Here is a 16,320-nt window from a genome sequence, read left to right as displayed (position 1 = left end):
TCACTTCCTCATTTACACCAGGAAGCAAGCTCCTGACAGGGGGAGTGGTTCACCTTGTGGCACAGGCATTCAGTGGCAGAAGAGTGTTCAGCCCTTGCTGGAATCCCCTGTGCCCTGATCCCAAGCGGAGAATGAAAGCACCAAGTTTCTTCCTTTGCTCTCAATCGTATTCCAATCCTATGTAGAAGCCAGGGCCCCAGAGCAGGGAGGCAGGTGGATCTCAGGGACACAGATGCTGGTGGGTGAGGGCTGTGGGGGAGGCGGTGAGGGCAGCTCTGGCGCATCCAGAACAACCAGAGGAAAGTCTGCGGCTCAGTGTAGGATGAGGCCGATGATACTGGGAGTAATTGCTGCCTCCAGGCTCCATTAGCTGGGCACTGGGCACGGGGTCCCGTGGGTGTGACCGTTCCTTCAACAAAGATTAACAGAGGCAGGCGGGCCCCGTGGCTTAGCGGTTAAGTGCGTGCGCTCTGCTGCTGGCGGCCCGGGTTCGGATCCCGGGCGTGCACTGACGCACCGCTTCTCCGGCCATGCTGAGGCCGCGTCCCACATACAGCAACTAGAAGGATGTGCAACTATGACATACGACTATCTACTGGGGCTTTGGGGGAAAATAAATAAATAAATACAATTATTAAAAAAAAAAAAAGGATTAACAGAGGCCTCCCTTCCTTGGGCCAGTTCCTGGACTTGGCAAGTGGACAGCAGATGGTTCTGATCAACAGACTTTTAGTTTTTCAGTGCCTACCTGGTGGAGCATTCCAGAGTCACTCAGCTCCATCCTCCAACAAAACAATACAACCCTGAGCTATTGGCTCAGTAGCTGCTCAGAGGTGCCTGTGTCTGGGGCCAAAAAGCTATGCTTTCCAGTTGTTACTACTCATTCCCAGGCTGGGCCATCAACTCCCTGGATATGTAGGGAAAGGTTAGGATCTGAGAGGGAGAGACAGAGATGAGACAGAGAGACAGATACACGTAGAGACAGAGAGAGATGAGACGGAGACACACACAGAGACAGAGGGACAGAGAGAGAGAGAGACAGAGACAGACACAGAGAGATGGGAGACAGAGAGAGAGAGAGAGAGAGAGAGAGAGGTAGAGAGAAAGAGAGAAAGAGAGCACTGTGTGGCTTTGGTTAGAAACTGAAGGAGTGGGAGAGAAAGGCCCGAAGGCCAGAAGCTACCATCTCTAGGTGTGTTATCCTACTTACCATTTGCAGCTCACCTGGAACACCTGTTCTAAGGCTATCACTCGACCACATGCAATAATGATAATAGCTAACATTCTTTGTATGTTTATTATATGATAGGTTCTGTGCTAAGCTCTTTACCTTGTTTAACCTGATCTTTACAACAAGCTTTTATAGGTGAAGAAGCTCACCCCACATCACAAACAAGTAAAGATATCAAAACTCAGACGTGATTAACTCTGAAATTTGTGCTCTTATCTTCTGCAGGAATCGTCACAGGTGTCCCCGCACCTTGTGTGAATGGACATGCCTTGGTCAATGCACCTGTGAGGGGGAGGCTCTCAAATCTGTTTTTGTTGTTGTTTGATCCCCTGCCTTGCCTGGATTTTCTGATGACTGCTGGCCATCAGCTGTGTCTCCCTCTTAGATCAGTGCATGGCTGTCCTCTCCTTGCTATAGAAGTTTCTACCCTGATCGTTTCTCCTCCTGCTTTGCTCACAAATGTTGGCTGGGGAACAGGGTCTCCACTCCACCGTTATCCCTGGAGGAGTGTGTGCACCAGTGTGAGAGTGTGTGTTTGTGGGGCACAGTCACGGATATGTAGATCTTTCAAAGAAGCAGCAACTCCCAGGCCTGGCTTTATTCCGAGTTCACTTATTAAGAAACTATGGTTGCTTACTTACATTCTAATAGTTAATTTTACTGGAAAGATCATTCCCAAAAATTGTGCTAAGAGGGCAAGAGCTTTATGCATATTTATACTCTTTGACCTAGAAATCCGCCCACCATTAGAATCTACTCTAGGAAAATAATCAGAAACGTGGATAAAGGTTTACGTTTATATTCGTTGTAGCATTATGTATATTTATGAAAAATTGCAACCAATCTAAATATTGGGATATTATGAATTATAATTTTAAAGACCTACTGAAATGCTTGTAATATAATGTTAAGCAATAAAGAATGATTACCATATGATCCCAATTAAGTAAATATTTTTCAGGGAAAAAAGAAAACCCAGAAGGAAATATACTAGCGTGTTAGCAGTGGCCATTACCATATTGTGGGATGGTTGTTAAAAATTACTTTATCCTTGAGCCAGCCCTGATGGCCTAGTGGTTCAAGTTCGGTGCTCACCACTTCGGCAGCCCAGGTTCACTTCCTGGTCGTGGAACCACACCGCCCGTCTGTCAGTTGCCACGCTGTGGCGGTGGCTCACATGGAAGAACTAGAATGACTTACAACTAGGATATACAGCCATGTACTGGGGCTTTAGGGAGGGGAAAAACAAGAGGAAGCTTGGCAACAGATGTTAGCATAGGGCGAATCTTTCCCTGCAAAAAAATAAATATATATTGTCCTTTATATGCCTCTGTATGATCTCATATTGGCCATAATGAGCATAAACCGAATCAATCTAGGAAACGTAATTTTTTTCCCCAAAGGACACTTTTATACAAAAAATATGCTAAAATTCTCAGAGCTGTGTGCCAGGCACTATGTCATCTACTTTTGTGTAATATCTCATTTAATCTTCCTCCTAAACAGCAACCTATAAGTGAAGCAGAAACTATTATTAGCTTCATATTACAGATGAAGACACTAACAGTTAAGGGCATCAGTGATTTTCCTAGGACACAACATAAGTGATGGAGCCAGGTTGCAAGCCCAGACGGTTTCAGTCCAGTGCTTGCTCTCTCAAGACTACGCACCTCTATTTATGCTCTCAACCCGCTCCTCAGATTTATGTTTGAGTCCCTCTCTATTTTACCTGAGTATCTTATCATCCTAGAGCTCTGACTTCCACAGGTAGGGGCAGACTACATTACAATGCTTTGCATTCAGGTCTCTGAATATCCCTGTACACATTTTTATTCTTTAAAAATTGGAGTAGAAGGATGACTACTCCAGACTAAAGGCAGGAACGTGGAGTAACTCAACGGAATGTGTTGGCTAGACAACTGGATTAGTGTGTAGGTAAAAACTGACAGCTGCAGTGTGGACGGTGGAAGACACTGGTAAAATTTCTTTGATTAATTATTCCCATTTTCTTTTTCTTTCTAGAAGATATGGTTGATATCCCAGGCCACGTCTTCACTAGAGGAATGGTCATAGCTGTTTTGATCTCGGTGGTAGTTGTGTGCGTAGTGACCATGGGTGTCATTTACAGAGTTGACTTGGCTCTATTTTATAGACATTTCATGGGAAGAGATGAAACATTAACAGGTAATGAATGTCATAATGCTAGAATTTCTTATCGTATGGTTTCATTAAGAAACCAAATAAAGAAACATTAATCTTCATCTCATTTTGATTATATTGTTGATGTAATATGTGGTAAAGGTTTCCCATAGGAAACATTGATCTGAACGTATCATCCATTATGAATGTTGTCTGTGTCACATTTTCTTGTTCTCATTTAAATGTTGCCAAAAGCTGTTCTCTAATTGTTTCATGCATGCACGCCATGTCCCCTTAAATGCCCTGTGAGATGCCTGAGCCCAGGGACTGTGTATCTGAATGTTATTTCTCACACACCATCTGGGCACCTTGTACAGTGTGCATACTCAATAAAGGTCATTTTAATTGAATGAATTGTTTTATGGTTCATTACTTTAACCTGGCAAAGGAGGCTGCATGGTGTGCCTGCAAGAACCCTGACCTAGAAGCCACGTGACGTGGGTTCTAATCCTCTAGATGTGCCAGTTTTCGTCTACTTCTATTTCTATCTGGTGACTCTATGTCTCAGTTTTAAAGGTGACTAGAAGTCCTCAAGTTTCAAGATAATTACTGAATTTAAAAAAATCAGTTTACTCAATTGCACTTGCTTTTGTTTTCGTGTGCGTGTGTGCGTGTGTGTGTGTAGGACACACGTAGTTCAAAACACGAAAAGTCTAAGAAATGATACAGTAGAAATTCTCCCTGCCAGCCTATCCCATGTCTGTGTTTCCCACGTCATCCTCCGTGGACGGCATGTCCAAACAAATATGAATATAGACTCTTATTCTACTCCTGTTTAAAAAACAAATCTTGGTGTAGTATGCACACTATTCTGAACTTTGCTGTACTATGGCTTGGATACCCCCCGATATTAGTTTATAAAGTCTCTCATTTCTTTAGAGTTGCACAGTATTTTATTTCTAAGGATGTACCACTGTTTATTTAGTCACCTTTTGATGAACACTTGTGTGGTTTACAACCCTTTGTTATACAGAAGCGATGTGATGGGGAACTTTGTACAGGCTTTGTTTCATATGTGTGCAGCGTAACCGAAGGAAAAATTCCCCAAAGTGCAAGTGCTGGAAATACAAAGAGTAGATGCAGTTGTGATTTTGGCGATAAAACCTTGCCAATTTGCCCTCCACACTACTGTATTACCTACCACCTTCAAAGGATGGGAGTAACTTTTTTTCCCATAGCCTTACCCACAACATTTTGGATATTTGCCAATCTGATAGGTAAAAGGTAAAAGGCTTTATCTCAGTGTAGTTTTCATTTGCATTTCACTTCCTATGCAAGAACAGGAGCACCTTTTCATTTGTTTAAGACTCATTTATGTTTCCTTTCTCAAAGTACCCATATCCTTTCCCAATTTTCCTATTGGATAGTTTGCCTTTTTTTTTCTTGTTTATTTCCAGGAGTTACTTACATTTTAAGAAGGTTAGCCTATGGTGTATGGTATGAAATGTAAATATTGTTCCCAGGTTGTAATTTGTCTTTTGACTTTGCTTATAGTAGTGTGTTATGTGGAAGATTTTTTAATGTACTCAAATTTATCCTTTCTTTTATGGTTTCTGGATTTGTGGTCATAAGTAGAAAGGCCCTCTTAATCTCAAGTTAGAAAGGGATTCTCATATTTTTCCTTTGAGGTTTTTATAGATTCATTATTCATATTTACTAATTTACAAAAATAAAATTAACAAAAAGTTAGTTAATTTGGCTTTGAGGCTGCACATGTGTGCAATTTTGCTATGGAGAGAGATGCTGAAACAAACTGGAAGGTGTGTTTCTGATATTTGATGAACGGGTCTCTACTTGCATAGACCAGTATACATCTTAGGATGGGCATTCACTAATATCTCTCTTTCTGATTTTTAACTAAGATATTTTTCCTCTTCAATTGTGTTTGACCCAATTCACATTTCTTAGCTCTCAAAGTGGCAGTGCATAGAGACATTTAGAGATGTGCTCTAAATGAGCCTTACTTATAGTGTGGCCCATGGACAGAAGCCAGTCGTGAAAAAGGCAGAAATGGAGATATAAGTACAAAAATTAAAAGTTTTGTAGAAATTTGATATTGCTGCAATATCCAAGAATGTGTTCAGTATTGATTTATGAAGGACTGGAAATGAACGAAACCAATCAGCCAAAAAAACTGAAATTAAATTAAAACATGGTCATTCACCACACAGAGTTTGAGAAGCACTGGTCTAACTGACTCCTTGTTGTCCCAAAGATCCATTCACAGGATGGTTTCATTTATCCAGAACCAAAATAATTATCATTAGCTTTCAAATTCCTTACCAGGAGCACTTTACCTTATCATTTATCAAAGCCACCTACTTTTCATTACCTGGGTTTAAAGTAAATTATAATACAAATTGACAGATTTGCTAAACCAAGAAGAGAATTGCTTGAAATAAGGAATTTGAAAGCTAATTAATAGTTGAAAAACTATTTTTTCACGGGTAAGAGTAAAGCTATATATCACATGTGTTTCGCAGTATAAAGTTGACTGAATTATCTTCCCAGTTTATTGCAATTAGTTACATCCTGATTATAAGAAAAACGTACTTTTTAAAAAAGTGTACTTATTTATTTTTTGCGTCTTGGTGCCTGTTTTAATCACTGACATAATGACTACACTAATGGAAACACTAGCTCTTACTTATGCTAATAAATAGCTGTATTTCACAGCAATCTAATAGAATTATCCAGGGGACCCACTTACTGATTAAACTAAGAACTGGCTCTATTTCTACCAGCTTCTCCTACCTTTGATATGCATGTAAATTCTGCAATTTTTACCAGAATGTCCTATCTTTCATATGCATGCAATTCTGCAAAGCACTTGCTTTACATCAACAATAGATTCTGACTCAAAAGGCTGAACTAGAACGCTGTAGGTAGACCTGAAAGAGCTTTTGCCAGAAGCAGAAAGTGTTGTTTTGTGAGCCTGGGTGCTGTTGAAGATATCAGCTGGGCTGTTGAGCATAAATGATGCGGCACCACAAAGAACCTAAAATGGTTTCATCCTATTAGATTTTAATGAGGGACCTGATAATATTTGGTCTTCAACTCAATAGCAAATTCATTAATCCCAATGATAGACCCAAGCACAAATCTAACTCCTCTGCCATCTAACCATTGTCCTGGGATAAGGATAGACCATTCTCCTCCACTTCCCCTTCTTTCTCTGCCAATCCCAATTAGCATCAATTTATTTGAGACCTCACTCAAAATTTCCTTCTTTCAAAAAGTGTGTCCATTGAGATCACTCCTTATTCTCCCATCAGGTGATTTTGTTTGTCAGTTTCTTGTGTGTTACACTGTCTCGCATCTGCAAGTGTTGCATCTTTGTCAAGTTTTTCAAGTTGTTGCATTTGTCTGCTTTGTCTCCTCAAATAGATTGGATGAAGGTAGAAGAGAGAAATATATATAACTATTTAGTTACCCAGTTGCTAGAATGGTCTTTGATGGGTAACACATTCCTCTGGCATTTGTCCATTCAGCCATCTGAATACTGCTTCATTATCAGGAATTAAATAGGGGCAGATGTTAGCATCAACAAAAACTTTTCAAGAGACCAGAAGGTTTCGTGTTGGCAGCTAATATCATATACTATTTTTAAATATCATAGCTCCTGTTCCTATAGCAGATTGTTTCATTTGTCTCTATTATTTCTTCCCACTTTCCAGTGTAAATGCTAAGCTTCGTTTTTATCTTCACTTCCCAGGGGGTCATTGTGAGGGTAGACATTTTGATGGTGTAGAATTAAGTGATGCCAGTAGAGTAAGCCAAGGAGAGATGCGCTTTCCAATCCTGAAACGAGGGCATATTAGGGATCCTCAGTCTTCCGTTGTCTTTAAATTCCTTTAGTTCCCTGATCTATATCTTGTATTTCTCTCTATTCCTCTATGGTGTCAAATGGGAGTCAATGTACTTTGGGAGTCAATGTACACGCTTAAAAAAAATTTGCTAATTGGTTGCTTGATTAGCATATAAGATTTGAGGATGCTATTTTTTATCTTTAATAAAAATTGAATTTATTCCTTGTTTTTGACCCTTAAAAAATCAGACATGAAGAATAATGAGTAAAAAAGAATCGTAAAACCAAAGAATATTTGAGGGACCTTGGGAATTACCTAGTTTAAACATTCTTGTTTTATTTTTTAATTTACCTTCTATCAAAAATGTTCTCTTTATTCTTTTTTTTTAACAGGTTAATTGAGGTATAATTGATATACAAAGAACAGCCCATATTTAATATGTACAATTTGATGAGCTTGGACACGAGGAGGCTATATTTAACTTTTCTTTTCAGTGATTCTATTCCCATTACTCATGACTTTCACTTAAATTTGTACTTAAACTTTTATTTACACACTAATTAAAAGAGTAAACCTTATCTCCTAGATGGAAAAACATATGATGCTTTTGTGTCTTACCTAAAAGAATGTCGACCTGAGAATGGAGAGGAGCACACCTTTGCTGTGGAGATTTTGCCCAGGGTGCTGGAGAAACGTTATGGATATAAGTTATGCATATTTGAAAGGGACGTAGTACCTGGAGGAGGTAAGAAAGGGAATGATATCAGATAGAAAGCTAATGGAGAGACTTTTTTTTAAAGGATGTATAGCTTAGCCTTACAGAAGGCTATCCTGTTTTGCTTGAAAATAAACAAATGAACATGGTCCTCTAACCCAGAAATAACCAGCACGATCGGTATAATCACGAGTGAGAAAGCAAGCCAATGACGCTGCTTCCGATAGTGGCCTATCTAGGATCCGGTCACAGTTCTCTGAACCTTTGGGGAGAGGGAGAGGGCATTCCATTTTCAGAACTGGGTCCAGAACTGACATTACCATGAGGCATTTATCTAGAAATGCCCCACAGTAAGTAAGAATACCTTTTTTGATAATGTGTTGTACAACAGAACCAGTTTCTAATATAATACGTGATCCTTTGGATTATAAACACTGTTAATTCTTATCAGAAAATGCCTGTTCTTTATTGTGTTGCCATTGGTGAGAAAATTAAAGTAGAAAATAGGAGAGTTGGAAAAGGATCCATCAAAGGATATTGGTGGGTTCATACCATATTTTAGTTATGAATTCAATATTTTTATTAATATGGGAATACAAATGACCATAGCACATATATTGAAGCAAATTACAGTTAGAATCAAAGCATTAGGAACATTTCCATGTATTCTCTGAAGTCTTCCAGAGCAAACATTTGAAATCTAGTGTCAAATTATTTTGGATGCTGATACATTACAAATGATGCAATACAAATGTCTGCATTGTTACCATCATGCATTCACTCATCTAACATTTACATAAGAGTTCCATCCTTGTGCCAAATTCTGAGCTGGGCATTGAAGATATAGCAGTAAATAAGAAACAATTGTGTTTGTTTCCTCCTGTATTACAAATTAGAAAGGGAAAATACTTCAAATTAGAAAGAGAAAATATCCTACTGTTTAATAATAAATAACTTCTCAAAGGAATAACATGCCAAATTGTCGGATGCATACAACATTGTGATATTTTTGTGTGTCAGTTCTTTGTATCTAAGAATACATGTCGCTTAGAAAGCATTTCTGCTTGGGCAGAAATGGCTTTATACCAATTTTATTATATTTCCAACATTTTCTAGGAGTCATTTTGACAATGGATTTTTTCTTTGTTCTTAAGTAAACATAAAGAATGTATATTCAGTGGTAATTAGTTTTGGCTAAAACCTCTATTTGAGAAGCGTTAGAAGTCTAGGACAGAAGTTGCCAATCTACCATCCATGGTTCAGATCCAGCCTGCCACCCTTATTGAAACACAGCCACGCTCATCTGTTTGTGTTGTCGGTGGGCTGCTTTTCAGCTACAACAGCAAAGACGAATAGTTGTGACAAAGGCAGTATGACCTGCAAAGCCTGAAATATTTACTACCTGGCTCTTTACGAAAAAGTTTGTCAACTTCTGGGCTAGAGTAATGGCAGGATGTTTTTTAATCTTTCAATTCTGCTTTTCGAATGCTCCTCCGTGCTGTGGAGAGGCACGATAGTGTAACGGTTAGGAACGTATACTCCAGAACCAGACCACTTGGGTTCAGATCCTGGTTTTGCCATTTACCAGCTGTGTGACTCTGGGCAAGTTACTTAACTACTCTATGCTTTGGCATTCTCATTTGTAAAATGGGAGTGAGAACAATACTTTCTTCCTTATGATGATTAAATGAGTTAATATACATAAAATATTTAGAAGAAGTTGTGGCACAGAGTAATTGCTAAGTAGGTATTCATTATTGTTTTTGTGTAGATGATTGCTTGTTTTAATAGGCATATAAAATTGAGAATAAATGGTCTGTCTTAAAAAACTTATTAGTGAACTTGAGTTAAATAACGCAATAGGACTGTGCAAAATGATTTTATCTCATGCCCACCCTTTCAGTTCTCTTAAATTAATACTCCATATCTTGCATTTGCAGCTGTTGTTGATGAAATCCATTCATTGATACAGAAAAGCCGGAGACTAATCATTGTCCTAAGTAAGAGTTATATGTCTAATGAAGTCAGGTACGAACTCGAAAGTGGACTCCACGAAGCACTAGTGGAAAGGAAAATTAAAGTAATCTTAATTGAATTTACACCTGTCACTGACTTCACATTCTTGCCCCAATCACTAAAGCTTTTGAAATCCCACAGAGTTCTGAAATGGAAGGCTGAGAAATCTCTGTCTTATAACTCAAGGTTCTGGAAAAATCTGCTTTATCTGATGCCTGCAAAAGCAGTCAAGCCATGCAGAGACGAGTCAGAAGTCTTGCCTGTTCTTTCACAGTCCTGATCTTCAGAAGAGCGGAGTGTAAGAAAGAACTCTTGACACTCTGGGGGTTGAGTCTATGAGCCTATTTACAACAAATGGCCTTATTCAAAATATTTAACTCTACTCTATGAAAATCCTACTCACAGTTTGAAGATGAAGCTTGTCGTGAGGTTGCCAGGGATAAGACTAAACACTGAGCTGTGGTCATGTGCTCCCAGAAGACCCTGGAATTCAAAAGAAATGGATCTTCTGTTTCTCCCTCTTCCATAAGTGGGTGCAGGTGCCCATACTCAATACGCTTACTCAAACCCCTGAGTCTGGGCACAGTGCAAAATAACTCGCGCATTACAACAAGGGTGCATTTTTAAGAGATTTTAATGCTAATTATTGAACTAAAGGGCTTTAAGTTCATGAAGTGGCATTTTCTATGAGCCAGTAGGTGACACAGTAACTGGAATGGTGCCTTCACTCTCCGGTAATAGCTACCTACCTCGACACACCCCAGACCGTGCCTGGGACGTGGGAGAGGGCTGGCAGGGCTGCGCGCAGAGCAGGGGAGTGAGGTATGAGGCTGCTGTCACAGGACCTTGGCCTCGGGATGTGTTTACTGTATCTGGGTCACAGCTGCAGGCCCACGGTTCTTGGAACCCCACCAAGGTGCTGCACGGAGCTTGCTTAATGGGGCCTGTTTGCGGGAACTTCTTAAAAGGAACCCAAAACAACTTTTTGTCTTTTACGAGAAACACAAATTTTAATTCAAATAATTTTCTTGGTCTTTCAAAAGTGGCCTAAACCATTTGTTGATTTTACATAAATGTTTGTATACAGGATGAATTCCAGATCATATTAGCCATTAAACATCAAAAAATAATCGTTACTTGCTTGATTTTTTAAAAAAAATTACGTTTATAAAATGCCCTTAGAGCGGGACAGCATGGTTTGGTGGCTAAGAGGATGAGCTGTGCAGCCAAGAGGCTTGAGCTCCTATCCTGGGTTTGCTACTTACTCCTGTGACCTCTGGAACATTTTCTAACCCGTCTGTGCCTCAGTTTCCTCATCTGTAAAATTAGAATTTATAATAATTGTGGCTACTTCACAGGGGGACTGAATAAGTAAATATAAATAAGTACTTACAACAGTTCTTGGCACAGACTTAACACTCTGTAAGTGTTGCTATTACTATTATTGTTATTATTATTAATTATTACTTAGATCAGTTCTTTAGCAGTGGACTAAAATGGAAGCCAGAGAGCAGAAAGGGAAAGAGATCCGGAGGGGAAGGCAGTTTTGACTTGAGGACATTTGCGTATAGAGAAGCCTACAAGAGAAGCATGTCAGTAGGGTGAAGACATTTCTTCACTAGACATGTGCAACTTTTGATGTTGGAAGACGTATATCTGTCTCCCTAAAGTAGGCCCAGCCCTGTGGGCCTTCCTGATGGCCTCAGCGGTCGTGGCTGTCCATGGGAAACCACTGAGTGAGTGAGAAACATCAGCCTTAAAGAGAAAGGAAAGAGTTGGGTGAGTTTGGAAGGCTGGTTAGAATATATGGGTGCAGCATGAATATTCCAGAAAAGTTTAAAGCAGAGACTGTTTAAAACAGCTGTAGTAGATATTACTGAAAATCAAAAAATGAGATTTTCAGTGTAAGAAAGTGATTTAATTTTTGTAGAGCTTACAATTTTGTGTGCTATTTTGATGGCCAAAGAAAGTAAGAGCATTTAATTCCTAACTTACGCTTTATATATGAAAATATATGGTTAGGAGAAATTTTATTGCTGTCATCATAGTCTCTAACACAGAGTGATTTTGCTTTTCTCTTTTATGATGTATGCTTTAAAATACATTAAATGTATTTTGTATTAAATGTGTTAAATATGTATATTAAAAATATGCTTTAAAATACATTAATGAACCATTGGTTTAGAGCCTTTATTTTTGAAATATCTCTTGCCATCTTTTTCACTTACTTTACGATTCCTGTCCCTCATTCTCATCATAGATTCCCACCTTTTTTTTATAAGTTATGGGTCACTCAAAATGAATTTCTACATCTATCTATATTTTTTTTATGTCAAATTACTTTATACCTACCTTCTTTATCTTACTTTCCATCCAGGAGCAGAAGAAGAATTCTCTTTCCTCTCTCACAAGGTCACTCAATACCCAGCACCAATATTAGGTCTTCAGATGCCAGTTAATTAATGTGCATATTTTAAAATTTAAGTGCAAACATTTCCAACTAGGACCAATAAATAACTTTTATTGATAGAATAACATCATTCACTTCTGTGACTTCCATGTCCTTAAACTGCGGAGTCCATTTCAGGGAATCAGTGAACAACCGGCTCTCTAAGATGTATAAAGAAATACATCATGTATGTCTCTTATGTAGTGGAAGCATTTATTAAATTAGAGTTATACTCTCTTAAAGCAGAGAGAGACCTTATTACCCACATATTCCAGACCCAGGAACCTGAGACATGGTAAGTCCAGGGGCTTGACCCAGGTCGCAGACCTAGCTCGTGTGAGAGGCGGGGGCAGACAGTTGTACCGTCTCCCTCTTTGGAAGTGGCTGTTGGACAGAGAGACTTGAGGTAAGTTTTTGGAGGCCACGGGCACTTTCCTGGGGAGGCACCTTATACTAGGAGGGTTTGGGCAGAGTCCTGCAGAGAGGAGGCAGGGCTGCTTAGCACTGGCTCCGAGGAGGAAGAGAGTACAAGGGATCTTCAGGCTACTAGGGTAAGGATGGAGGAGGGGAAATAGCATTCAAGTCCTCAACAGGATGAAAGAGAGCACTTGACTGGAGCGTGCCCACTGTGGCATTGCCAAGATCCGGGCAGTTAGAACCCTGACAGGTACCAGGAGCTCACCCCATGTGGATGCTGAAAGGTCAGCCAGTTGGGCTTACCAGGACTGTCAGCAAGGTGCAGAGAGGATGAGATTCCCTGCAGCTATCAACTCGCTTATCTGAAGAGGGAATGCTGGCAAAACCAGAGCCCAAGGCTAAGTCGAATAATAGCTTTAAATACTCAGAGGAAATCACTTGTCATCCTGGTGTGAAGTGCAGCTCTGTGGGAGGAGACTCAGGGTTGGAGAGAAGCCGTCTTTCAGAGCAGAAGCTACTCTGAGAGGAGGCTCATGAGCAATGGCGGGCCCTTCAAAGAGCGGCCAAGCCACAAATCTAACAGGAAACGGGATGTGTTTGAGCTGTGGGCAGGACACAGGGTCCTTCCAGCCCCACCTGCATGCCACACCGATAGTGATCACAATCTAGGCTGATCACAATCTAGGCCGGGGTGGGGGGCGGCCTGAGACCAACACCTCCATTTCTGTGCAAGGCTTGTGAAAACCAGCTTTTATCTCTTTACAGCCTGCCTTGTGGTTGCACATTCACACCCAGGGAACACAATACCCCATTTATGCAATTGCTACAACTTGATGCATGAGTTTAACAATTAATGGTGAACATGTTAAAAATAGACTTTCAAATTGTGTTTTGGGAATTAGGGTTCCTTGGAGGTGCCTGAGGGACCATCCTGGACGGTACGATGGGGACCACGTGTGCTGGGACCAGCTTTCTGCCTCCCTCCCACTCCTTCCAAATACTTCAACTAGAGCAACACTGCTTTTACCATTTTAATGTTTAGGTTCCATATAATAATCTTATTTAACAAAATCAAATGTCTCTAAATAGGTCATGGTGTAGATGTAATGGCATAATCCTCTCCAGCTATTTTAAACAGAAATGGTTATAGAATTGTTTAGAAAGGGGAGGAAACAGACAGGCTAATCTTCCAAGGATATCTTGCAAAGTCACACAAAACAACTGGGCTGCCAAAAGCGCTGCTGATCCTGGCACAGACAGGAGGAAATCTGCGGAACCATGAAAAGCCTGCCACAGCGGCCACCTCCAGAAGCAGTCTGCAGTCTAAGTTGAGCCCCACACTGTGGAGTCGTTGAGGGCTGAAAAAGCCAATTGCTTCCATGCACCCGAGTCTACTAGGAGCCACAAAATTATTAATTTGCTTTATCCCAAGATAGAAATAATAGCCTCAGAATAATAATAATACTAACACAGCCATCAATATTTTGTTTACTAAAAACAGTTCAAGAGTGTTTTCGGCCTGTTTTATCCCTTGAGAATATCCCATTGGAATACAAGTTCAGTTGTGTTCTAAAGTCACTTGAAATTATTCCTCTTGATGTAGTTTTGTCAACTCAATATATAGTTAGATTTATTTCTCTTATTTTGATTTTTAGGGATTGCTTCTTAAAATTTTATTTTGTTCTCTAATAATGCAAAATACTTACATCCTTCTAAGAGCAAATCTGCAAAATAAGGTATATGCAGAGAGATCTAGCTTCTAGACCTCTCCTTGCCGCTTGTTTGTTCCATCCCCATAAGCAAACCTTTCTAAAAATGATGTTGATTTTTCCCTCCATGTTTTTAGTATAAATAAATAGGCAAACATGTTTAAATCCCCTCACCTTTTACAGATAAGTTGTAGTGTATTACATACAATTTTTTCACCTTGCTTTTCCCTACTTGCATATGGAGCTATTTCTCATTCTTGCAGAATAAACTACAGGCTCGGCTGTAGTTTATTCGACCAGTCTCAAATGTTTTCAGACGTTTACTATTATCAATTATGTTGTAAAGAGCAGTCTTATGTATACATCTTCCCATATTTTTGCTGGAATATTTCTGGGGTTGATTCCTAGATGCAGGATCCCTGAGTCAGGGGGTAATACGTGCATAATTTTGCTCAGTATTTTCAAATTCCGTTTCAAAGGGGTGTATCGCTTTGCATTCCCAGTAGCAATGTAAGGAGTGCTTGTCCCTTAGATTTTGCCAATTTTACTGTAGAGATGTTGATCTTTTTCATCTCTATTGTTGGAAGGTCTTTACATATCAGAGCTATTAAGATATTGCGACATAAGTTACAAATATTTTTTTTCCCAGTTTGTCATTTTACTTTGCTTTTGGTATTTACCCATTCCCTAATTACAGAGGAATTCACCCATTCTTCCAATACTTGCATAGATTCATTTTTAAAATTTAAATCTTCAACCCATTTGGAATTTATCCTGGTGTGCAGTGCAAGGAATGGATCCATCACATCATTTTCGATACAGCAATCCAGTTATCACACTACTTTTCAAAAAGGACATCTTTTACCCACTAATTTGGGATGCCCCTTTTAACTCCTACTAAATTTCCATGTCTTATTAGATCTATTTCTGGACTATATAGTCTGTTCTATTGGTCAACTTTCTATTCATGTGGTAATACCACACTGTTTTAATTGTAGAGATTTTAAAATATATTTTAATATTTGTAGGGGCCATGTCCTCTACCTCACCCCAAAGCTCCTATTTTTCAGTGATTTCCTGACTTTTAAGGCATGTTCTTTCCTTCCAAATGAATTTTATAATTAGCATGTTTAACTCCAGAGAAAAAACCGATAGTATTTTATTGTCTACATTAAATTTTTAAATTAATATAGGGAGCATTGATTTCTTTTCGAGGTTGTGCCTTTCCAGCCATGAACATAGGCCATCTTTCCACTTGCTCCAATCTGCATTTGGTTCTCTCAAGAATGTTTTATAGTTTCCCTCATAGAGATTTTGGATATTTTGTGTTAAGTTCATGCTATTTTGCTATTAAAATGGTGTCTTCTCTTCCTTAATCTTCTGACTTCTATTTTTGTTTATGTACTTGAAGACTATTGGTTTTTGTGTTGATTCTTCTGCTACTTTATTAAATTCTTGTTGCTTGTAGCAATTATTTAATTGGTTCTTTGTTTTTTCCAGATATATAATCATATCGTCTGCAAAAAGAGATGGGGGTTTTCCTTCTTCCTTCCAATTCCAATGCCTCTAATTGCTTTTTCCTGTTTAATTGCATTGGTAATTAAACCTCCAATATAAGTTTCAATAATAGTAGATGTAGATATCTTGTCTTGCTCCTGACTTTAGTGGGAAGGTGTCAGTGTTCCCCACTGAGTAAGAAACTATTTTACATATCTGCATCATATGTATACATATATATAGTTAATTACATTAAGGTCATCTCCATTAGTTCCAAT

At 39.2% G+C, this 16,320-nt stretch overlaps 1 protein-coding gene across 2 annotated transcripts in view; it reads left to right on the top strand.

Annotated features, from left to right (window-relative positions):
- Positions 1–12,148, top strand: part of IL18R1 (interleukin 18 receptor 1) — a 40,608-nt gene extending 28,460 nt beyond the window's left edge. For both annotated transcript variants that reach the window (XM_058534385.1, XM_058534384.1), the window contains exons 9-11: positions 3,254–3,415; positions 7,826–7,984; positions 9,895–12,148. In XM_058534385.1, the coding sequence (XP_058390368.1) occupies positions 3,254–3,415; positions 7,826–7,984; positions 9,895–10,250 (677 nt within the window). In that variant the 3' untranslated portion in view covers positions 10,251–12,148. The remainder of the gene's footprint in view (positions 1–3,253; positions 3,416–7,825; positions 7,985–9,894) is intronic.
- The last annotated feature ends 4,172 nt before the right edge of the window (positions 12,149–16,320 follow it).

The sequence above is a fragment of the Diceros bicornis genome, chromosome 40 (assembly GCF_020826845.1).
Source record: "Diceros bicornis minor isolate mBicDic1 chromosome 40, mDicBic1.mat.cur, whole genome shotgun sequence".
NCBI lineage: Eukaryota > Metazoa > Chordata > Mammalia > Perissodactyla > Rhinocerotidae > Diceros > Diceros bicornis.
The sequence above is the reverse complement of the archived record's forward strand: the minus strand, read 5'-3'. Positions and strand labels throughout refer to the sequence as shown.